This window comes from Ixodes scapularis, unplaced genomic scaffold, assembly GCF_016920785.2.
Source record: "Ixodes scapularis isolate PalLabHiFi unplaced genomic scaffold, ASM1692078v2 PGA_scaffold3__209_contigs__length_174095766, whole genome shotgun sequence".
Classification (NCBI taxonomy): domain Eukaryota; kingdom Metazoa; phylum Arthropoda; class Arachnida; order Ixodida; family Ixodidae; genus Ixodes; species Ixodes scapularis.
This window is the reverse complement of record NW_024609868.1, coordinates 28723471-28749299: the sequence shown is the minus strand read 5'-3', so window position 1 is coordinate 28749299 and position 25829 is coordinate 28723471. Positions and strand designations below refer to the sequence as shown.

Sequence of the window (25829 nt, the reverse complement as noted above, 5' to 3'; positions counted from 1 at the left end):
GTTGAATTTCTAGCGTACAATATAATAACTCTATGGTTCCAACATACGGCCCGCAGCGGGAATTTCGCCTCCAGGCGCGACCTTTCTGCGTCTTTGTATAAACGTGTGGTCTGGAACCTATTGTAAGCGCCGTTACAAAACACTCGAGATTTTCTTTCACCTATCTTGCGCATTCAGTTTGCATTATCTGGCCACACTTACGAGACGGCCTCTCGGTATCATTTGGTTCCCGGAACAAAGACTAAGAAGATTCGGAGGGTCACCGCGGTATTTTGCGATAGCGCGGACACTGAGGTCAGGACTAAAGGAGGCTGTCAGGGAGGACGTACATTTGAATGTAAGTATTTTGTTTGTTTCCTCTCATCAGGAAGCGCTGGACATGCGCATAGATTAGATGCGCTCGGCGAGAAAGTAGAAAAGCCGGAGTAGTTGCGAAACCGTTGTCGGCTCTCTCGAGAGGGGTCTTTGACGCTAAGCTCTTCATTCAAGCCCAAACAAGGCACGCCCGGTGTGTGAACAATACTGGCAGCAGAGGTAAGAGCTTAAATGCGAGTTATACTTCGCGTTATTTACTATTTTCTTTGTTACGGCAACCATATAACTACCACTGTGTCCGTTTCGTGGTTTTAGTTGCCCTCTCAAAATGTTATCGGTGTTTGTTTTATTTTGAGGCCGATGTTTTATTTGAAGCATATTTGTCTTCCAAAAAAGCTGAGCCTTACCGAAAACAAAGTGCTTGGGCGCATAACAGTCAAACTTTTTTTGGCATTACGAATATTTCATAGGCATGTTCGCGGCAACATGTATTTTGAGCGAAACAGTCGTACATGTTTTATTTTATAACCTCATAAAATATGAATAAACTACTGGCTTAAATACGCACACTTCTTAGTCTTCAGCCTGGAACCGGAATACGAGAAGGCAAGGCGCAAATTCACTTTCAGCAAACACAACTTTTAAAAGGGTATATATGAATATGTTTGGAAGCAAATACTAAGACATATATATATATATATATATATATATATATATATATATATTAATTTTTTTACCTGAAGAAACACGTTGTCACCGACGCCAAGCAAATCAAATCGGAGGTCAACTGAATGTTTGTGAAGGTTAGACCATGGAGTTCAAAAATATAAATTTTACACACTTTTGCTTATAAAAAAAATGAAAGCTACACTAGTGTCCTCTGTTCAAGTGTTTTATATTTGGCTTCTTGCGATTTCTAGAGATTTTAAAATTCACTGATTTATAGTTTTTTTAGTGACGCTCAGCAAGTTTTTAATTTGAACCATATGCTTATTTCACAAATTAAAAAGTGAATGATGAAATTCTGCTGAATTATTCGACTTATTATGACGATGGGACCCTATATTATGTCGCGCTTATCGCCGTATGACTCGCCTGCACAGAACACATTACTGTTGCTTTCACGCATTCTCGTAGAAAAACAAAAAGTGTGTAAAACAAGTTTAAGAAACCTCTATATGTCTTACAATAATTGACAAATAAAGATTTCGGATTTACAATGTGCGAAAGTGTTTGTAAATACACTTCAGAAACATGCGAGCTGGTTTGAGTTGCGCATAATTTGAACCACAGGAGACGAACGGACAACAAGTGTCGTCTGTTCATTCCCGCTTCAAATTATGGAAATGTTTGCTTTTACGGGTTTAAACCGGGTCACCCGCATGGCTGTAGTTGTAACGCATCGCTTAATGAAAAACGCGACAAACTGGCGAGATGCCTTCACAGTTTGTGGTGGGAAAGCATCTTGCCAATTTACGGACAACCACCGACAACATTTCTAACACGGAAAAACTCAACCTCTCACCAAGTTTACACTTTGGTCATTTTCCGTTCACTTTCGTCTCCATTCACGTAGTTAACAAACCTTGAACAAGTAAAATTATAAAGAAAATGCAAAACAACAACGATAGGCCGTCGCGATTAAAACGTGAGCTTCTTCCAGTGGTTTGGAGAGAGCAAAACGAGGATTTCACTCATACCGGAAGTTCCGCAATTCAAGATGGCGGCGCCCGCGTAGAAACGTCTGCCACAGAGGTAGAAAGCTTCTGGAGGCGACTTGACGGCACTAGAGGTGAAGCCAGGAATGGGGAGGGACACGTCCCCCAGTGATGAGCCAAACCGCAGTAAAACCACACCTCTGGGGGCGTCATGTCGCCTCCAGAAGCTTCTTACCTCCATGAGGCCTACAATAGTCACAGACAGCCAAAGAAACAAAGGTCGTCGTGAGCTCTGTGCATCTCATTATCGTTCAGCAGCCAATCATAGTGCTGCATTAGCCAATGAAAAAAAACGCCCCAGAACCATTCACAGAGAAGAAAGCGTGAGCGTCATGAGCCCTGCGTTTATAAGTTTTTCATATCGTGACAAATGAACTGCTGAATTATTATTGTCAAATGACTCCTCCTCGGATAGACTGTTCTAACCGTTTTTGCTTGTTTGGTTTTTGTTCAGAGAATACAAAAATTCTGAAAAATGAAGAACGAGTTTGAAAGCGACGGATCCGTTTACATCGATGAGAAGGTGCATCACGTCGCACGGACGATAATTAGGAAACAGGTAGCTACCGTTTCTGACAACCTTCGAGCAGTGTATTCTTGCCTAAAAAATTTAATTTCTTCTGGACCAAAAGGGCGCTGGTCTCTGTTTCTTTTTTTCTTTCTTTCTTTCTTTCTTTTTTTTTGTGAAAGAACATATTGTGGGAGGTTTAACGCGCAGCTATCATAAGTTGGCGAATGTCTCGTCCGCTCGCACCCGAATGTTAATTCATTCAAATCTGCGTCCTTGCGTCACAAAAGGCAGAAATAAACATACGAGCCACAAAGTTGACATTAGAACCAACAAAAAAAAATATTTTTGCATGCTCCAAAGCTTATTGAATAGAGTAAGATTGTTTTGATTATATTTATCTATTTAAATATTACTACAGCTCACACATATGTGGAACATAGGAGGTGTGGAAATATAAAAACGTTTCAATGCAATTTATTTCACAAATTAAAAAAAAAGGAAACATTCTTGCGAGATGTTAATGTACCACGTCGCTTGTGTTGCAGGCAACGGACGATGCTTTCTTCATTTGTGACGTGCGCGATATGAAGTACAAAGTAGACCTGTGGCGGCAAGAGCTTCCACGAGTTACTCCGTACTTCGGTGAGTCTGCTTGATTTTGCACACTTCGAGGTTCCGTTGTGAGGTGACAATTCTTTTCAGCTTTCTGTTGTTCAAATTTGAGGGTATTTGGAATATTTTTTTCAACATCGTTTTTGGTGTCTGTTTTCAGCATGGGGTGAAAATAAATCGTTTACCAAATATTCTTCTAATTATTTTCGTTTTAAACAAATGGGAGAGGGACATGGGATTTCTTAACTTCCAGAGATTATGTGAGCAACCCGAATACTGGGAAAACGCTTAGGTATTTTTCAGATATAGAAACCACGTAAAGAATGCGGTTGCTAAATGAAAAAGCAGCCTCGCGAACAGTTCTGTGAAGGCTGTGTACCGGGCAAAAAGTGACTCGGGAGCCTTTTTTTTTTTTTTCTTTTTTTTTTTATTAATCGCTTTATACCGAAACCACGGAACCCTATTTAAGGCGAGATAAACAGGACCTCAGAGAGTGAGTCGTTGATAAAGAGCACTAATTAGTGACTTTACATCGTATTATAATTACGTTATGTATGTCGTGCGTACAAATATGACGCGTGTTCGGCTTCAAGTTGATTGGTCTCGTTACGGTATTGAGATTAGCTTAAGCAACGGCGGAAAACATTTCATATGATTTCATCACCTCGATCGTTTCACTTCAGCCGTCAAGTGCAATTCAGATCCTGTCGTTCTGCGAACACTAAATTCACAAGGGGTCAACTTCGACTGCTCCAACAAGGTGACTATTTCTGTTTTCTCTCTGTTTTAATTGACGCCTATTTCAAGTGTTCCTTATATTTACGTAGAATCGGTGTTTATGCTCGCAAACCCGCTTTTAATCATTTTTTTTTTCAATTGGCGTCTATGAATTTGCCCTGAATTGTAGTCCAAGAAATTATCGGACGGTTAATTAAGCGTTCCCATGAACCAACACAGCTGCATACGTGCTTGAAGTTATGTAGTCTCCACTGTATAACTCCTGTATAACTCTGTAACCACTGTATAACACTGTGTCGAACACCCACTCGGAACACGTGGCTGAGGTGGCGGCTGGGGAGGTGAGGGGGGGGGGGGGGGGGCGCTGCTTGTGCTTTTTTTTTAATTTCATGTCGCTCCGAGCGACGGCAGGCACTCCGTGAGTGCCTGCCGTTCAGTTTGGCTGAGTTATCGAATTTCGCTTCCGTTGGAGTGATGGGGAAGTATCCACAACGCGCCCAATGCCCTCATCAACCACCGTCTCATCCGCGCGCTCCTCAGTGGGCCTTCCATATTGATGGACAATGTACGTGCAAATAGGTATATTCTACACTCTAAGAAATGCCTGCGTGTCGACTTACCCACAAAACGATCAAAGACCCAATCTCTTCGATCTGCGAAATCAGCTCAGCGAATGATGATGCGGAACATCCGTTTAGACCTCAAAATCAATTCTGCGCTGTGGCATTACGCAATGCAAGCATGACGCTTTGGATTGCGTAATCCCACAGCGCAGACCTCAATTTTAGGTTTAAACGGATGTTTCGCCTCATCATTCGCTGTGTTGATTTTGTAGATCGAAGAGATTGGCTCTATGAGTGTTCTGCCGGGAAGTAGACGCGCAGGGATTTCTTAGAGTGTAGTGCAAGAATGTAGAACAGGTCGGCACTGTCGTGTCGTTTGTCGGTACTATCGACTGGAGATTGGAGTAACCCTAGTTCGTCTGAACACCCTCCAATGTCAAGTCTCCAGCTCACTCACTTTAGGCAGCGCCACACAGCTGTCCTGTACTCACATAGAAAGAAGTCCTCTGGCTCCTTCTGTTTCTTTTGAATTAAATTTGGCAAGATTCAAAGGCATTTAGAGTAAGCAAACAATACCCAGGACGTGACGCTGGAATATATTGAAATAAAAAAAAAAATACTTGCAATGTGCCCGTGAGCCCGGACATCGTTTAACGTCTCTTGGCTTTTGTTTTCATCAGGGAGAGATTAAAATGGTGCTGGACATGGGTGTTACTCCGGACCGCGTTGTGTACGCCAACACCGTCAAGTGCACTTCCCATCTGAGGTTTGCCGAAAAGCACGGCGTTACTTTGATGACTTTTGACTCCGAAGAAGAACTGTCTAAAATCAACGACAAGAATGCAAGGTAGATTTTGGTTGCCTGTGTGGGCTCTGTTAACTTTTAATGGGGCTAAGAATAGCGGTCTCTTAAAAAACCATTAGGTTACCATTAGAAAGTTAAAAGAGGATCTTTAATATCAAGGAGGAGCGGGAAGAAAGAGAGAACGGTTGAGGCAGCGAGCGAGAGGGAAACCTGCTCCTCATAGCATTAAGTTTAGTATCTTAATGCGTATAATTGCTCGATAGCGAGCTCAGATATTAGCGGAATCACCGCAAAGACATGTACATAGCACGCAGTCATAATGAGCTGTGGAAAAGAAAAGACCTGTGTCTTCATCACGAAGCGACACTTTTTTGTCAAACTAATTCAGTCGCATCTTCATCGGCTTTTCTTTCAGTTATTCTGCAATGCCAGACATAGGAAATGAACTGGCATCAACTAAGAACGCGTACGCTAACTTAGTCGCCACTCAAAATATTTCTTACTTGTCTCAATCTTCAATAGTAAAACAACGTGTTATTCGTCCGGGTTAATCATACGACCGTATGGTGGTGATTTTGATTGATTTCTTTCGTATGTGCATGGATTGTTTACCAAACTTACGACGATCAATTCTCTACGGTATCTCTTTGTTAGATTAACCTCGCCTGGTTTCCTATCTTCTTCTGGACCACCAGGTTGCTTCTCCGAATCGCTGCAAGTGAATACGGCAGTCACCAAACCATGAACGCCAAATACGGGAGCTATCCTCACGAGGTTGAGAAGCTCATGAAGCTGGCGTTTTTCAAGGGCCTCAACATCGTCGGAGTTTCGTATGTCGCAACCGTATACTTTCATAAGATGAAATCAATAAATAAAGAAAATAATCGATCGATCGATCGATCAATCAATTAATATATCTTTTTTTATTCAACCAACAAATCGATCAGCCAATTCATTATTTGCTGACACAATCAATCAATTTGTCAATCAAACAGTCAATCATTTGTTTATTCTCACTCAATCAATCAAGCGATCAATTGTTCATTTAATCAATCAATCGATCGTACAATTTATTTTTTATTGTATCCCCACACCAGGCCTTAGGAGGGCTAAGGCCTGCATCTGTATGGCAGGGATTATCATACAGCTCTTGCGTGTATGACCACCGCAGGGCAAAGATTGGGCACGATTGCTGCGTCAGCGCTCGGCCGAGGCTCGTGTCCAATCAGCGAGAGCCCGAGCTCCAGTCGAACGCTGACGCGGCATTCCTGTCCAATCTTTGTCCCGCTTTGGCCTTCTTTCGGTGACGTCAAACATTTTGCACTAACGCCTTGTTATCCAAGAGTTGTTGTTGTATTCCTCCTAACAGCATACATTTTTGAAACAACTCAGCATACCGGCACTGTCCTGATAATCAATTATTTTATCCTTATGTTCTCCGATTGCATTTTCTTTTTTTACGTTATCCTGGCAGGTTTCACGTCGGGTGCTCCTTCACGCATACAGAAATATTTGCTCAGACCATAGAAGAAGCGAGAGGTGTCTTCGACATTGGCGCTCGGATTGGATTCTCGATGACCATGCTGGACATTGGCGGTGGTTTTCCCGGCGGTGTTCGGAAACTCGAAAAATTCAAGCAGGTTATAATTTTTCTTATTTTTGTCGCTTTTACTAGTAGCGCATTTACTTGTCTTGGGCTTCTTGTAGTTCGAAACTTCGCGTGGCAGTGTGTTACAATAGTATAAAACCCACGGCGCATTTGATGTTTGTTCTGCCGCCACGCTTCTACCCGAATAAGGAATAAAAAAAAAAATTGGGTGTGAAAAAAAAAAAAGAGCTTAAAGTGTAAGCTTAACGAAAAAGAGTTCAATAAAAGCAGAATATGATGTTACAGATCGCCACCATTAGACTGAATATCAAACCTTTGGACACATGACTGCTAAATCAAGGAAACCTTTAAAATTGTAAATAAAATTAATCTGAAAGATATAGTTCATGTCCGAATTCCGGGATAACAACTGTAGTAAGCTTAACCTGTTCCTTCGTTTTGTTTCTTGTGTAAGGTGGCTGAGACCATTAAATGCGCCATCGACGAGCACTTTCCGTTGTCGAGTGGTGTCAAGATAATCGGGGAACCTGGACAGTTCTTTGTCACTTCCGCCTACACCCTCGTCACCAAGGTGATAGCCAAAAGAAGAAAGGACGTCACCATCGACGGTCAGTGAATACTGTGATACATTCCTAATTTGACATTTTTGTGACTGAATGGCGGGTAGAAGGCGAAAATCGGGAAGTGGCAACAATATTATAACAAATAAAGTCGTACAGATTTTATTTATTTGTGATCCAGACACAATTTGTGTTTCCCTTGATGTCAAGATAACGTATCGATAAAACACATCCTATAAAAGTTCACAGGAACAGGTATTCTTCTTTGGGAGATTGCCGTTGCATGCTGTGGTCTTACTGAAATCTCCAGGTAATGGAGGGTATGGTCTTTTATACCCGGGGAAGGGTGAATATTTTATCTCAAGAACATTGAAATAGTACACGTAGTTGCCGCCTTCTTAGTAAATAGTATAGCAGTTAGTGGATACGAAGGTTATCCGTGTAATCTTGTGCCACCAAGATAACGACCATGGATTTCTTTTTTTTTTTTTTTTTAATCAGGAACTAAGGTTTTTTTCCCTTTCTCATCCCAAAAGCATCGGTGAAACAGTGATCACGTTCCTGTAAGTGCTGTATAAAATGTTCGATCCACCATACTTGTTTCTTTACCATATCTTGTAGGCGTCGCGCATCGACACGAAAATGTCTTCATCAACGAAAGCAAATACAACTGCATCCCACGAGACCTGTACCCTTTCATGGACATCACATACAAGCCATTGTCTGTGAGTAAAGCGACTTTCTTGTGTCACATCATCTACGGTGACTTTCAGTATGGTCGCTCACCAGCTCACCTCCGCAATCAGCGTCATTTCGACAACTTGAGATTTTACCATTACGGTAATACATTGCCAAGGGAGAGCAAGTTGTCCGCTTCTTGCGCAGGAGTTGCGGTTACGTCAGAAAGTCGTCAAACTCTGGCTGGCTCCGATTGAAGTATAATAGATAGACCTCAACACAAGCATTCAAAGTCAATCGAAGCTCGGTGTTCTGACGTCGCCAGAACCCCTGCTAAAGAAGCAGACAAACTTGCGCTCCGCATTGACAGCTCAAGAAACGCACGATGTGGTTTATGATCACGCTTCCTGCTTCCTGGTTGGTTCTTCGTCGTTCTTATTCACAAATGCCACAATGACTGTAATGAAGTTCTGGGGACACGCCACACCCTGCGTTCTTTAAGCGGCCGGTGACTATGATTAAACAGTAATATTCATTTATTTACCACTGTTCTATATACGCATCCAAAAATCTCTAGATCGTAGATGAATAAAACAGCAGGAGAGGGCTTGTTTTGACGAAATCCCGGCGGTGTCTGTAAGTTTGTCAGCACCGGGGAGAGAGAGAGAGAGGCTGACGCGAGCTGACGTCAGCGCTTCGGACTAATGGGAGCGTCGCACGCGTCACCCTCTCTCCATCCTTCTTTTTCTCTTCCCGGCACTGGCAAACAAAAGACACCGTCGGGGTCTCGTCAAAACAGGCTTCTAATGGTAACGTATTCAAATATAGGTTTACCAATGACAATTATTGTGCGAGAGTGGCGTATCCCAAGATCTTTATTACACTCAATAAGACTATGGCAGCTCAAACTGGCGATGGAATTTAAACGTACAATACAGTCAAACCTACTTCGAAATACGCGAGTTTTTTTGTATGCAACCAAGCTCATTAAAGAATTTAGCGATACAATTAATGACACCTTTAATCCACACCATTATACAAACCAGTCAGTAACAAAGTGCGTGTAGAACTGCAGAAAAAAAAATCAAGCTATGCTAGAAATTTGTCGTGTTGGAAGTATATAGCTTTATATAAGTTGCCTTAACTTTTCATGATTAAGGGTAGTGGGTCTGCTTGTCAGCTAACCACTGTTAGACGTGAATAATATGATGGGCGGCACTCCATCTGCTCTTTTTCTGTGGCTGAGTTTTCCACAACCTCCTTTTTCTCTCGATTTGTAGAGTTGAGAGACAATAGCTTAAACTTTGAGTTTCAGCTTTTTATCAAAGCATCCTTAGTGACTGGCAGGTGCTCAAAATAAACATGACGGGTTGTTCCCGCTCATATATCTTACGACTGTACATAATTATATAACACGTTTATTTACAAACTACCATTTTTCGTATGCTGCAATATTAGCTGGAGTTTGTTGGCAAACTTCGTATGGCACGATCATTTTCAACTTTTGCTTGTGCGCAGTTTGAGCAGGTGAAATAGGCGCAGTACTTCGAATACTATACTGTTATATAGAACAGGCGATCTCATTATTTGATGCCAGTGCGTGTTTTGTTCGAACTGATTATCTCTTTTGCCTACGGCCGCTTTCGAGACGTCGCCGCTCTCGCCGAAGGAGGAAATTACAGAAAACCCTTTATTAATTTAATGGTTTGATATTAGAGAGTTTTAGCAAAATCGTTACAATAACTCTGATAGCGATGGTGACACGAGGCACGCGCAAAGGCGACAGCGGAAACTCTCGTTTCGCATCATTCGCTACAAAACGTTAAGTGCAACACTTACCGTCTAACACCGACACCGAACCCGAGGGGTGGAAATAACTGCATTCATTCATTCATTCATTCAATATGCATTCAAAGGCCCCATTCAGGGACAATACATAAAGTGTGTGTGCGTGTGTGTGTGTGTGGGGGGGGGGGGGGGGGCGGGGGGAGGTACATTTCGAAGTTAGAGCAAGTATAAAACATTAAAGAAGGATCCCCCCCCCCCCCCCCCCCAGCTTGAACTCACAAAAACGAACGAAGAACAAGACAGGAAACAATCGCTACCAACTTTGCTTAAGTACACCTCTTCTTCATATACATATTCGCCTTCTTCAGAGGCTGTTCACATATGCATAATACCAATAAGAATATGTAGTTATGCGTGTGAAGATGCCTACTGAAGCATAGATGCCAATCAGATGTCTTGTTCAGTTCCTTCCTTTCTTCGTTCCTATCTGAAACTCCAAGCTGACTCTTCACCAAAATGTACCCGCTAGCTCAACTAGAGTCTGTAACAAAGAAAGCGCTCATGTCCACAGCCACCCCACGACCGACCTCGCGAGGTGCTCACGACGCTCTGGGCAGCCACGTGCAACCCGATGGATTGCATTCTGGACAAGCAGCCCTTCTTCGAGGTGGACGTCAACGAGTGGATGCTCATGGACAACATGGGGGCCTACACGCTCGTGCTGGCCTGCGGTTTCAACGGATTCGGTTTCCCGCCCGTCAAATACATCACGTCCGCAGATGACGCAGCGGTGGTCAAGAAGATTGTCGACTCCATGCCTGTGCGAAGCGGGTATGGCCACCTGGAACAGGTGGTGAAGGTGCGACGCTCGCGGAACAAGCGTCCCCAAGTCGCTTTTGAGCCGAAGGAGATTTTCGACGTCCCCGAGCGTGCGAAGATTGAAGATTGGGCTTAGCTTGCGAAGATCATCCGAAGCAAAGGGGTGGTCTTGGGCCAGTTGGTTTATTATGTTCGAAAGAAACAACGCCCAATAAACCCAAGAATGACAATAGATCGAAAAAAATCGGGTGCACTCATAACTTAGTTGACAAAAAAATCTATTAATTTATAAGTTAACGCAAAAGACAAGATAACAGCGTGAAAAACAGACGAGGACGAAGAAGAAACACACGAGACGAGCACTGTCTGTGTGTCTACTTGAAGATAAGATATCTTCAAGTATGCACGGGTGTCTATTCTGAAGAATTCCAGCTCAGCTTATGATAGGGCTTGAGATGTCTCGCCGACTGGGCTCTTAAAACGAAGGCATCATCATAGCTGCAACAATACTTAACTTGAGACGTTGTGTTGTGTTCGTCCCCTTCTGTGTTCCTGCGTCTCGGGTTTTATTACCATGCATCATCATCATGTGTCTACCTAAAAGTCCCACTTGGCTGTATCTTCGTCCCTGTTGTTTATCGGACTTTTTTTTTTCTTTCTTTTAGCTTTTGAATTTTGTTTCTTGAAGCAAAGTGTGATTTTATAGCTCTTGCAGAAATGGTTAACCCTGATGGTCAGAGAGAGGAAAAAAGGGGGGTTTGAGCAAGGAAATATTTTTATTATCATTTTATTAATATTATTATTATTTTTGATGTTAGAAGTTGAAGATTTATTTGGTTCTGTTTTGGTCTCCTGACCGCGTGTTGTTTATTTTTCAGTATTGTCTTTGATGTATAAATGATGTTGAATAAAGACCGAGTAAATAAATTATGCGTCTCTCTTTAATTTCTTACAGGACAGGTTAGTTTTTTGGTACGTCCAAGAGATACTGCCACAGCCAGAGCTAACTGCTCCAAGACCAAGACCAACCCTCTATGAATAGCTCCAGCTGTTGATCTACTTGACGAGCCGCTGATAGCCGAGATTAGCGAATTGCGAGCATGTCATCCAACCAATCAGATTGCAGCATTAGCCGATACGAACGCAGAAGAACTGATCACGACGCTTGAAGTGGAATTGGTTTCTTACGTTAACAGTGACAATAGTCATATGAACGTTCAGTACTTCCCCTACGTGTGGTTGTACAACTGGGCCAGTGCAGACAGTCGTTAGGCGACTATCTTAAGTTTGGCTGCAAGAACTTGTAGATTCACAACTAAACGTTTTATCAACCAGCGATAATTAAAAGGTGATCGGCACGCTTCACCATTGGTCACTTGCATTTAAATTGAACGACGTAATCCAATGGTGCATGTCAGACATCTGATGACAAACTACTCGGCTTTCTATCGAACGTTGACCAGATACTACTTACTCAAAGCCTTCTTGGAATTCGTTTGGCCGCCTTTCGATGGCCAAAAGATTTCTGGTGAATGTGACCTAAGATTGGCAAGCATTGATTGTCCGAGTAATAGTAGCTATAAACGTTGGCCGGTAAGTGTTTTTCGCTTGGACAAGAGGTACGAAAAGGTATCTCAATAAGCGCTTGACCTTAGGCAACTTAAATTTCGAACATCCAGCGATGCCCATTGTTATGTGATACCAAACGCTTTTATTCAGGAGGTTACCTTGACCTTACGGAAAAGAGTTACACAAGAAGTGCCTGGTTCATGTCGACTTCGTCCGAGAAACGAACAGTTCGGTATAACCGGCTTTGCTCGTCTTGACTTCTGCTGACTAGCCGATGTTGCCAGACGCACATACACATCTAGAATACGTCATCTACAAGGTGAAACAAGGAGACGCCAGGCTCTTTAAATCGACCGGAAAATTCGCTTTCTTAACCTATCGCGCTACGACTTTGTGCAGCGTTGCCCACAGATGGTGCATTTTTTTTTTTTTTTTTGTAAAATTTGCAAAGAGCGAACCTACTTGAGGAAAAGTAAAGAAAGAAAAAGCCTTAGCTCCTATGGAAACGCAGCGAAGCCACCGGTCTGCAAACAACGCGGCGCCGTTTCGCACGGGAGACAAGAGATGGCGCAACGAACGCCGCCAACGAACGAGCATACGGCGCCGACAGCCAGCGTCTTTAGCAGACAATCTTTTCGACTCAAAAGCGGCGCGCGTTCCGCAGGCGGCAACAGTCGCAGAAACAAAAGCAGGCGCGGTAACAACAAGGAACTCAACGAGGTATAGGGCATTAGAGTGATAAACTGGCAGCCGAAAGTGACCCCCAATTGACCGCCGCCATGTTGTACAATTTTGACCACTAGACACGTGACCAGGCCAAATCTATGACGTAACCAGACCAAATCTCTGGCGTCAACGAAAAGATGGCAGCGCCCAGTGCGTGTCGGAAGCGTTGTGGGCGTTGATCGGAGTGTGTGGATTTCGTGAGCGGAATTCGGTTTTTGAGGGTTTTGTGTGCTGTCCCGCGTAGAAATAACGTGAAGTACGAGGGAATGAGGCTTTTCTTTTTTATTTAATTCAGAGTAAGCCAGATTCGGTCCCGTGCTTCTCGTACGGGCTCGGATCACTACCTCGGACATCGCTCGGTCGTTCGAGTTTAATTAAAATATCCGCAATCGTTAACCACGGGAGCTCCTCCATAATCGCTGAGTCGAAGGATACGTCGAACCCATCCGGAACGCGGAGTCTAAAGGTATGTAGGACGTAACCAGAACGCGGAGTTCTAACGGTACGGCGGACGTGCCCGGGCAATTTTCTTAGCTCGACCGTCAAGATTCGCATTTGAAGCAGCGAGAGAAGTGTTGAAATCTCCGAACTGCTCGGTGCTGAGCTAACTACGGACCACTTCACTATGTGATCCGTAGTGACGTGAAAAAGACCGACGGCGGTCACTCCGGGCGGACGGCGGCTCCCGGCCGCCTGCCGGGTGCCTTCTGTGAAGGGGCGACAGTCGTGTAAGCAGTACTGTACCAGCTTCTCTTGTAGTTATGTTGTTCTCAAGCAGCTTCCCGATCACTAAACCCCGCAAACGCGTGCCGAAATTTCAAAAGGTGTCTGCCAACCTGGAAAGCCTTAAACTCCCAGGGAATTTCGGATCATCTGGGAAAGTCAGGGAATCATTCCAAAAAGTGGGCTAAATAAGGGAAGACGACTAGTGAAAGCGGCATGGCGGTTGCTCGTCGGCATGGCCATGCTGAATGACATTGCCGAAATGTCATCCTTCGACTCAAAAACTCAAGGAATTTGATCAAAATAGTCAGGGAAAAACTTGAAAAAGTCGGGGAATTTGAAATTAGTAGTTTGTTAGACACAATGTTTGATTTTCTTGGCACTCCACGCGTTTTTACACAGGACAGGCACACGCCCGTGTATCACACGGCAGCCAGGCCAAGCGGCTGCCAGCCACTTATGCAAGGTCGATAAGACGCAAGCGTGGAACGCTTTCGGACTGCTGTAAATACACCAGCGGGAGCGTCCGGCCGCAGTCCGACTGCCCACGCTAGGACACCCGACACAGACTCCGCGTCCTGGGTACGTCTGACGCATCTTTAGATTTTGCATCCTAGGTACGTCAGACCTATCTTTAGACACAGCGCCTGGTAATAGTAGTGAATAGGGTCACGTTCAGTGCGCAAGTCACTTTATTACACTCGGAGAGCGGAATTCCATTCCCGTTGCGCAGGTAGTTCCCGAGCTAGGCATGCACTTGAAGACTATGTTTCACTCTTTCATAAAGCAAGCTTTGCGGGACCCCTCCGCCCTTGTGCACCCATTCGCAGGTCGTGTCGCCTTTCCTCACGTAACTCCCGCAGGTTCAGTGAGTTGCCGAGCCACTGCAGCCCTGGCGTCGCTCGGTACATACAAGAGGCGGCTCACGTCGGTCGTCCAGCAGCGTACTGGAGGGACGCAAAGCTAGCAGCCTCCTTGGTGCACGCAAGACGAGGCTGAGCAGAGCTCCAAGCTCTTCTGACGCACATGTGCACTCCAATGAGACCGGTGTCGCACCCCGATTCCTAGAGATGTGGTCGCACTGGCAGTCTTGTCGGTCCCAGGGGGCCGTCGAGGAGTGCCAGAAAGCAAAATTCCATCCTTCTTGCGCAGGTAGTTCCCCAGCTAGTCACTTCCTTGACGACGTCGCACCCTCTCTGGAAGCAAGCTTCGGGATGCTCTTGTGCACCCATTTGCAGGTCGTGTCGCCTTTGCTCACGTAACTCCCGCAGGTCCAGCGAGTTGCCGAGCCGCTGTAGCCCCGGCGTCGCTGGTCGTGCATCCTGGTCCTGGTCGTGCATCAGCCACCGCTGCCCATTTCCGCTGAGTGCTTGGGTGTGGTAGCTTGACATGCTTTCGCAGAAAGCTGTATGCCTTTGCCGAGTAAAAATGGAGCGTGAGGGCAAACTTGCGCACATCCTCTGTACATGCGTTTTTGTTGCGCCTGACTCTTTTTAAGACGAGGTTGCGCATTGTGTTGGTGAATGCTGGCTTAGGAAGTCGTGTCCTCAGTTCACGGAGCAGCGTGTTCAGCTTCCTAATCCTGGCCGTCTTCCGATTGATCTTCTTCTTTGCCTGTTTCAACGGTTTCCTCGCCTTCTGCAGCTTTTGCCTACTCGTGGCCAGGACCCTGAGCAGTCGTGGTGACACAGCTGCGTACGAGTGGTCACCGAAGGAAGTGTTGCGTCGCTTGAACACAGCTTCAGGGGGAGTCTCTGACGTCGTAGCCTGAGAGGGGGAAGTAACAAGCTCCAGTTTTCAGGTACTTCGGGCGACTAGTTGCACAACTTGCAAAGGTGTGTCTCTTGTATCTGAAAGTGGTGGTCAACGAATCACTAGAAAAGTGGCATCTTTGGGATCAAGTTGATAGGTTTGAGTAAAACATTCAGGTTCTTTGCAACACTTTTAACCACCACCATTATAATAATTCCATGGCATGCTGTATGCTTTTTACAATCATTCAATCATAAGTGGGTTACGTGTTTTCAGTATATACTGATATACATAAAAATATGACCTCCAAACGATTTTTCTTGAAATCTGCAAAAACCGAAAGAACCCGAATTGAGCTTGCTTTGAAGAGAAATTGCACTTTCCACGGCAGGGAACCTTGATAAACGTCTGTACTTTTGTTGAACCACAACACCGACCGCACTGAACTGTCTGCGAGGCTGCTCTTTTTCTTTGGGAATTGTTTTTATGTGCTCCATTTAGCAATGAGTAGTGCATATCATGTTGTGTCTCCTAGAAACGCCACAGATATGCATTTCCTTTTACCACATAAGTACCGTGACACTCCGAGTTTTAGTCAATATCAAAAAAAGACACTGATAAGCTCAAAATTCGAGAGAACAAATAAGCACCAAAAAATCACCCCCATTTTTAAAAAAATAAAATTACGAGAGCACCTCAGCTTTCTTTCATGATGTGAGAATGCGTGAGCATTACCTTTGGCCGAGCTATATTGACGTCAATGAGCAAGGTTGACCCAATGAATAGCACACTAGTTTTGCGATCATGAGAGTCTAGGTTCGAAACCGGGCAGGGGATAATTTATTTCTAGGTTTATTTTTTGTTTGATCACGTGATTAATAATTAAGTCACATGACGAAAATGATAACGTGAGCACAGCTGTTTGTTTTTCTCTTATTTTCTTTTTCCTTAGATTGCGTCGCATTGGTCACGGCATTTGGACACAACTTTTGGTTACAGCTTTTGGCTGCACCCTTTGATCACAGCTCTTCTTTTGCTCACTGAGCCAGGTAATACTCACAAATTAAAAAACACCCAAAACATGGAACCCTATTCATAAGCCAGAACTCCCAGCACCCCCTTTTTGTGGGTCAGTGCCAGTTCTGGCCAACGCATAAAAGGTGTGGTCACATATCACACTGCACAGTATAACCTGCCAAGAATGCATGCCCGGCACACAGTCTTGTGGAATACAGGCAGTCTTGAATGTCACCGCTCGTTGTTCTGCTGACAGGTCTCACCCTCCAGAGAGGCAGCCTGGATCGACGACTGATCAGCCAACCCCAGGAGAGGCCCAAGCTGCTGCTGGTTCTGGAAGCAATGTAAAGCTGGTTACTTCCCCCTCTCAGGCTACGACGTCAGAGACTCCCCCTGAAGCTGTGTTCAAGCGACGCAACACTTCCTTCGGTGACCACTCGTACGCAGCTGTGTCACCACGACTGCACAGGGTCCTGGCCACGAGTAGGCAAAAGCTGCAGAAGGCGAGGAAACCGTTGAAACAGGCAAAGAAGAAGATCAATCGGAAGACGGCCAGGATTAGGAAGCTGAACACGCTGCTCCGTGAACTGAGGACACGACTTCCTAAGCCAGCATTCACCAACACAATGCGCAACCTCGTCTTAAAAAGAGTCAGGCGCAACAAAAACGCATGTACAGAGGATGTGCGCAAGTTTGCCCTCACGCTCCATTTTTACTCGGCAAAGGCATACAGCCTTCACCGAAAGCACGTCAAGCTACCACACCCAAGCACTCAGCGGAAATGGGCAGCGGTGGTTGATGCACGACCAGGACCAGGATGCACGACCAGCGACGCCGGGGCTACAGCGGCTCGGCAACTCGCTGGACCTGCGGGAGTTACGTGAGCAAAGGCGACACGACCTGCAAATGGGTGCACAAGAGCATCCCGAAGCTTGCTTCCAGAGGGGGTGCGACGTCGTCAAGGAAGTGACTAGCTGGGGAACTACCTGCGCAAGAAGGATGGAATTTTGCTTTCTGGCACTCCTCGACGGCCCCCAGGGACCGACAAGACTGCCAGTGCGACCACATCTCTAGGAATCGGGGTGCGACACCGGTCTCATTGGAGTGCACATGTGCGTCAGAAGAGCTTGGAGCTCTGTTCAGCCTCGTCTTGCGTGCACCAAGGAGGCTGCTAGCTTTGCGTCCCTCCAGTACGCTGCTGGACGACCGACGTGAGCCGCCTCTTGTATGTACCGAGCGACGCCAGGGCTGCAGTGGCTCGGCAACTCACTGAACCTGCGGGAGTTACGTGAGGAAAGGCGACACGACCTGCGAATGGGTGCACAAGGGCGGAGGGGTCCCGCAAAGCTTGCTTTATGAAAGAGTGAAACATAGTCTTCAAGTGCATGCCTAGCTCGGGAACTACCTGCGCAACGGGAATGGAATTCCGCTCTCCGAGTGTAATAAAGTGACTTGCGCACTGAACGTGACCCTATTCACTACTATTACCAGGCGCTGTGTCTAAAGATAGGTCTGACGTACCTAGGATGCAAAATCTAAAGATGCGTCAGACGTACCCAGGACGCGGAGTCTGTGTCGGGTGTCCTAGCGTGGGCAGTCGGACTGCGGCCGGACGCTCCCGCTGGTGTATTTACAGCAGTCCGAAAGCGTTCCACGCTTGCGTCTTATCGACCTTGCATAAGTGGCTGGCAGCCGCTTGGCCTGGCTGCCGTGTGATACACGGGCGTGTGCCTGTCGTGTGTAAAAACGCGTGGAGTGCCAAGAAAATCAAACATTGTGTCTAACAAACTACTGATTTCAAATTCCCCGACTTTTTCAAGTTTTTCCCTGACTATTTTGATCAAATTCCTTGAGTTTTTGAGTCGAAGGATGACATTTCGGCAATGTCATTCAGCATGGCCATGCCGACGAGCAACCGCCATGCCGCTTTCACTAGTCGTCTTCCCTTATTTAGCCCACTTTTTGGAATGATTCCCTGACTTTCCCAGATGATCCGAAATTCCCTGGGAGTTTAAGGCTTTCCAGGTTGGCAGACACCTTTTGAAATTTCGGCACGCGTTTGCGGGGTTTAGTGATCGGGAAGCTGCTTGAGAACAACATAACTACAAGAGAAGCTGGTACAGTACTGCTTACACGACTGTCGCCCCTTCACAGAAGGCACCCGGCAGGCGGCCGGGAGCCGCCGTCCGCCCGGAGTGACCGCCGTCGGTCTTTTTCACGTCACTACGGATCACATAGTGAAGTGGTCCGTAGTTAGCTCAGCACCGAGCAGTTCGGAGATTTCAACACTTCTCTCGCTGCTTCAAATGCGAATCTTGACGGTCGAGCTAAGAAAATTGCCCGGGCACGTCCGCCGTACCGTTAGAACTCCGCGTTCTGGTTACGTCCTACATACCTTTAGACTCCGCGTTCCGGATGGGTTCGACGTATCCTTCGACTCAGCGATTATGGAGGAGCTCCCGTGGTTAACGATTGCGGATATTTTAATTAAACTCGAACGACCGAGCGATGTCCGAGGTAGTGATCCGAGCCCGTACGAGAAGCACGGGACCGAATCTGGCTTACTCTGAATTAAATAAAAAAGAAAAGCCTCATTCCCTCGTACTTCACATTATTCCTACGCGGGACAGCACACAAAACCCTCAAAAACCGAATTCCGCTCACGAAATCCACACACTCCGATCAACGCCCACAACGCTTCCGACACGCACTGGGCGCTGCCATCTTTTCGTTGACGCCAGAGATTTGGTCTGGTTACGTCATAGATTTGGCCTGGTCACGTGTCTAGTGGTCAAAATTGTACAACATGGCGGCGGCCAATCGGGGGTCACTTTTGCCTGATGAACGGTATACTAGTTTATCACTCTAAGGCCCTCTACCTCGTTGAAGGAACTACAGTTCCTTGTCTGCTAATTACGCCGGCTCTCGGCATCGTCTGCTCGTTCGTTGACGGCAGTTGTCGTCGCGACCGCTTGCGCCATCTCTTGTCTCCCGTGCGAAACGGCGCCGTGTTGTTTGCAGACCGGTGGATTCGCTGCGTTTCCATAGGAGCTAAGCCTTTTTCTTTTTTTACTTTTTCCTCAGGTAAGTTCGCTCTTTGCAAATTTTACAAAAAAAAAAAATGCACCATGTGTGGGCAACGCTGCACAAAGTCGTAGCGCGATAGGTTAAGAAACCGAATTTTCCGGTCGATTTAAAGAGCCTGGCGTCTCCTTGTTTCACCCTGTAAGTCTAACTTCATAATCTCTATTAGAGACAGGAAGAATGAAATTCGCTCGCGATCTTTATCTCCGAAGTTCTATAAGGCCCGAAATGCAGTTTTTTTTAAACGTGATCATCTGTTTGGAAGGCGTTAAACAGTCGTTTCGGAGGATAAAGCACCTATATTTTTTTAATAAATTTCTTTGCTAAATGTAGTGGGAAAATTTTAGGTGTTTAGGTTACGTGACCTAAGTTTCTCCGCTAAATGTAGTGAGGAGTGTGATAGAGTGAGAAAGAGAAAGAGTGAATAAACTTTATTTATCATAGCAGCTAGACGCTGCCTTCGTTTGTTGGTGGGTGATCTCCCCAGTCCAGAAAAGCATGGCCCTTGGCTGCCTGCCCGGCCCTGTCGGGGAATAGCTCACGCGACATCAATTTCCCTGCCAAACCTAACTGCAAATTGAATTGGTGTTTAGGTAAATTGACGTCAATTTTCCCGCTACATTTAGCGCGCAAACTAAATTGGTGTATGGGTTAGGTGACTTCGACTTACGTGATGTTAGTTTCCCGCTAAATTTAGCGAGAAACGCACAAACGGACGGACGAACAAACGTTAAAAATTGAAGAGCTCCTTTAAAAAGCATGCTTTAAAATTAAAAACAGAATTAATGCAAACTGCATTTGTCGTCTTGTTTTTCAATTACATTCAACATTTGTTTTTATCATACACAAAATACAGATTGCATCCTTGACGTGTGTGTATTCGTTGTTTAGGGTATTTCACACGAAGCTTTGTGATATATTACATTTGCCATATTTGTAAATTTTGAGTTGCGGAAAGTCATGTCGAGTAATGTCGAGTAATGTCCAGTTTTTCTCACGCGAACATGAGAATGAGAAACACGAAAATAACAGTAGTAATTTTTACCACACATTAATCTACCAGTACAATGAAAAAAAAGATTTGTAATATTTGTATAATTCTGCTACGTGAAAACGATACACGTACGAATAAAACATAAACACGCTTGACATTTGACATCTCGTTCACTTCCTTTCATTTCGTGGAAAGTGGTATTAAAAGCAATGTTCGTACCATTGCTTCTTCGAAGCAACTGACACGCAGTCGTGTTTATCAAAGTTTTATGATCACAGTCCGGAACACAAAACGCTACCAATATTTGTTATTATCAGACTCGTGGATTTCTTTTTTTTTTTAAGCAAGGTCACATACGACTGACACATTGAAGTAACCGACGTACCATTCGCATTTATAAACCTTTCATCAACACAGACCGGAAAACTAAAATGTTTGTGATATGGCTTTCTTTTTAGCCACGTAAAAACTTACAAATAAAAAAAAAATATATTAACATGCTTTTATGCAATTGGTTTTTGAAGTAATCGACGCATGGTCGCGTTTCTACTACTTTTCGGGGACCATAAAACCGTCGACGCTAAACAATTTGCACGAAAGCAGGGAGCGATTTGTAGTGGTTGTTGTCGTTGTTGTTTTCGTTCTTGTTGTTTTTCAAAAAGTAGATCAAGCCTTTTGAGGCCGCTTTATCTGGTTCATCACCTCGGCTACTGCGCCGAATGAGCCAAGCCCTAAGTACAATCGTATGTTTGCGACAAATACCATAAAATACCCTTCATCTGGACCGCTATCAGGCAGGACCTGTTTGCGTTCAATGTCAACTTTCCGGACGTGCGCGAAGATTGCACCAATTTGCGTATTAGTTTATAAACCCGAGACCGGCCGTGGTGGAGGTTTCTTTCGGAGGGTTCTGATAACTGTCTTGTTTGTGAGCAAAGAGTTGGTACATAGGGGGAGCTGTGGTGACGCCACTGAGGCTGATGTTTCGATATCCCAAGCCGGTAAAGTACTGAAGGAAGAGACCTCAGGGCGGAAATGTCACGTTGAGTTCTAGATCAGTGAAACACCAGAGGTAGATAAGTTAGTATTGGTAAAGTATTGCAGGAAAATCGTCCGGTATGATCACGATAGTATTGTTGCGATGCCTGAAAAGTAATATTTCCTGCACGCAGGTTACGAGTTGCTGAAGGCTGCATTTGCACGTAGGCCTAGATAAATATTTAATTACCGCATAATTATTCATTTGTTTATTCATTCATTTTCTGTGTCCCACAAATAACTTAACGTCTCCTTAGTAGTTCACGTAAATGTCATCATGCTCCATCCAGTCAAGTTATTGACCTTGTCGTTTTGGGGTGCATTTAACGGAGGCTAAAGAGTAGAGCTCCCGTCGCATCGCTAACAGAACGATTGAGCTCAATTTCGTTTTGGTCGCTGGACTGACGTGTACGACTGACACACACAAGCTTATATATTGGGTGTCCTGCACGTGAGGCGGATTCAGTTTGGGGTACTGTTAGAAGGCATTTAAAAACAAAATCAGATAGGTAACCTACATTATAAAAAAGCATGCGTTTTCACTTTCCTATAGAATGTTCAGGAAGCCGGCGCAGTACACAAAGAAGACTCTACGGTTTAGGTTACTCTTTTTAATAGACCCAAACTAGCCAAATGGCGATGGGTCCATCGGATTTTTTAGTAACATGTGTGCACCTTGCTGAGAATAAAACGAATTGACCTGGATTGAATCGGTCTCCTGACGGAGCTCTGAATACCACTAGACTCGAAGAAAGCTATGTGTGATGAGAAAACGAACGCGACAAAACGTCACGCTCGCTTTCTCTGCATCCGTCGCAGCTTCATTATGAACTACAGTGTGCGCCCTCTCCTCCCTCCCCCCTCCCTCCCCCATTTTTCCTGCTAAAAGAAAGAGAAAAAAGAAATAGAAAATTACAGGGCTTTTCTAATTATCGCAAAAATAAAGTACGCATCGCCGAATGCTCATTTGCTGTCCAAGTGTGGCCCTAGCGGTTCAATCAAGATAACAAAATTTAAGAACTAAACGTTATCTTATTCAAAGGTTATAGGTGATTTTGTGAAAACTTCAAAAAGAAAATTTTATCAGTTTTTGGTTAATACGGTTCAGCTCCGTCGGTCGTTATTTTCCTAAAGAAATTTTGACGAATTCACCTCTAACTTTTGAATAAGATAACGGTTTGCTCTCCAACTTTGGTGTCTCGTTCAAACCACTAGCGCTTATCTGGCCGGAAAATAAGCGGTCGGCAATGCGTAATCTAATTTTGCTTAAAAAAATAATAATTATTTTTTGGTATATACATTTATTTTGAGCTTACCGTATTTACTCGAGTAATAGCCGCACTATTTACGAAGAAGGCCCTTGTGTCTACTTTCCCGCAAAGCACATATGCAGGCAGTCATCGCGTTACGTATAAATAACTCAGCGAATAACTAGATCAAAAACACGAGTCTCCATGCAAATGCAACCTTCGCAGATGGTATCTTCGAGCGAAGACGTTACCTCTGTCTTGTAAACAGCTGGAATCATGTGGTCGATCGCGGTTATTGGCAATCCGCGTGCTCCGCGGAAAAGCGAACCTTCAGGTATATATGGTAATCGTTCTCCAGGATTCCTCTCTCTACTCCGTTTATTTAAATCGTGCAGCACAGCCAAAGTAACAGGAGAGACTGCGTATGCCAACCTGCTCAAGAGGAGGGAAACGAGGAACGGGTGAGAAGGGCTGTGTGGTGATTTCGGACTTCAATGTAGAAGAAAAAAGAGGACGACGACGAAAAGGAATGCTGATGTGGCTGGTTGACTGTGTGTTGGTGTGCACGGAGAAAATTTGGCGCGAGTGGCGGGTGGTGGAAAAAGAAGAAGTAGAAGGAAGCCTGCAGGTGACCGAACAGGACAAGCGAGCAGGATCTGGTGGACGAAAAAACCGACCCGCAACGATAGGCGTGGTCGGCACGGCTTCAGTTCGTCGTCCACAAACACAGGCCCGGTCAGCGGGCCTCCGAGGCTGTCCTGCCGCTACTTCAGGCCACACTCTTCAAGCCACCCCGTCGTCCACTACCCAGCCCCAACGCGCCAATCTACCTGGCATCAAGACTTCGGCGTGTCAACCATGATCAGAACTCAGACCCGCTTCACGGACTATGTGAAGTACTCCTCTTTAATTACCCTTTAAGTGTTAGATTTTCTGATAATTAATTTTTTTTTAATTTTCTCATTCTCTAGTGTTTAACGCTTTAATATATTTTCGTACGGGCCCAAAGATGTCGTCTCTTTGTCCATGCTCTTCGCGTCGCACACCCACGCAAGCGTGAACGCGGTCCACTACAGGCTGGGATTCCCCGTTCCTCCTTTTACTCCTACTGAACAGGTCGGGATACCCACTCTCCCGTGTGCATTTCGCTGTACTGCATGGTTTAAGTGAGACGAAATATAGTTCTCAGGGACTCATCCATCGGTTCTGCGGCGCGAACTTTCGCCACAAGTGCTCCGAGCTGTGGCGAGTTAACATGTTCCTATTGGTCAACGATCCCCTCCGAGACTTGCGTCTTTTATGGGACGGTGAATGTACACTTCGCGACATGGGTTGCGCGAACTGGACATAGGCGAGGTTCTGCATTTTATTCGTACCAGTATTAATGCGCGGCCACCCAGCTCTTAAACTTCAGTTACTTCTTTTTTTTTTTTTTTTTTTTTACAAAAAAAAATACAATACGAGTTGAAAGTCAGCGCGACGTGAATGACCGTTTTTCTGGTGTGAGTGTGAGTGAATCTACTTAGCGCTTCTCCCACAATATGAATACGCAACTCGCCCAAGCATCCATTCTAAGAAGCTTCAGTTACTTCCCTGTACGAAGACATTTCGCCACACTTGTTGTTTTTAATGCAGCTGTTCAATTATAAGAGAAAGGAAAGTCTTGAGATCGCTCGTTCGCGCTGACCGTATCGCGCAGTGTATGCGATTTTTAAATGGTGTTACTCCATGCAAAACCTGTCGGGGAGGTGAACGCGCATACAAACTCAGGACGTTCTGCCTGTATACTTTAGTTCCCCATGCATTACTCGCAGGGCCTGTTATGGGTTGTTAATTAATCTGCTCGACCAATGTGAATTTCGATCCGCGTCGTGCTTCGAAGGTCAAGCAGTCTTGAAGAAAAAGGTAGTGAATGGCTTTTTTTTTTGCAGAATGCCGTTTGGATCGTAACTGTATCACTGTTTTAATTAAGCGAACAAATTAAAGAAAATCGAAAGAGTTGTATGGTATTGCCTGGAGCAAGGCGCGTGCGGACGTTTAATTCATTCATTAGGCCGAAGATAATACAAGAAGGAGGGTGTTGCGGAAAGGGGGAGGTGTTTGACTAATGCCAATCTATTTATTTGCCTTGGTCGCCAGAACCCAGTTCTGCCGCTGTTCGTCATTTTGCCTTTTATCACTTTTTTTATTTCCTTTGGGAGGGGGGGAGGGGGACGTCTTGTATAAAAATTTTGTTATTTTATTTTTTGTTTGAATCTATATTATAGCCTCGGCATTAAATTAATACTTTCATCCTTATTAAACCTTTAGAGTTCCACTAGACAGAGCCACATTGAGGGAATTCGAAATCAGTAATGCTTGGGAGTCTGATTTTGCTGTTATTGATAATACCTATCAACCCAAAACGACTTCGACATTAAATAATAAGCGCATATACTACGCAACTTCTATTTCGGAGCGACTAAAATTGTTGAGTATTGTAACAAAACGTCAAAAATGTCGAATATAGGTAAACATATATTCATATAAATTTAAAAAAACTGTCGCTTAAAGTAGTAGTTTGAGTTTCATCCACGCGTGTGCCCGTTAAGAGGGGGCGCACCTCAGAGCCCCATAGAGAATACATGAGGTTTTTCACCAAATTAAAAAAATTCTCACATAATAACGGCTGCGCGGATCTTCTTGAAAATTTCGGCTTTAAAGTCATTGAGTCATTATCGAGACACTAAGCGCAACAAATGTTTCATCATAAATTTCATTATATTCTTTAAAAAATCATGAAAATGGTCAAAACCGGCTAATTCGGCACTCTTGCGTTCGGAGCGAATTTACAAAATTATCTAAATTCAAACATAAGAAGTATTGCGCTTAATGTCTTCTAAATTTATTACGGAATCGAATAATATTCAAATTATTCATGTAAGTCGATTTGTTCCGTAACTAGAGCAAATAAAAAGAAC

At 44.7% G+C, this 25829-nt stretch overlaps 1 protein-coding gene across 1 annotated transcript; it reads left to right on the top strand.

Annotated features, from left to right (window-relative positions):
* Positions 1-422: 422 nt before the first annotated feature.
* LOC8030846 (ornithine decarboxylase) lies at positions 423-11643 on the top strand. Its single transcript, XM_029992530.3, has 10 exons — positions 423-534; positions 2488-2592; positions 3090-3186; positions 3840-3916; positions 5138-5304; positions 5958-6092; positions 6737-6902; positions 7326-7479; positions 8053-8156; positions 10469-11643. The coding sequence occupies exons 2-10, from the start codon at positions 2509-2511 to the stop codon at positions 10850-10852; spliced, it is 1368 nt and encodes a 455-aa protein (XP_029848390.2). The 5' UTR covers positions 423-534; positions 2488-2508; the 3' UTR covers positions 10853-11643.
* The last annotated feature ends 14186 nt before the right edge of the window (positions 11644-25829 follow it).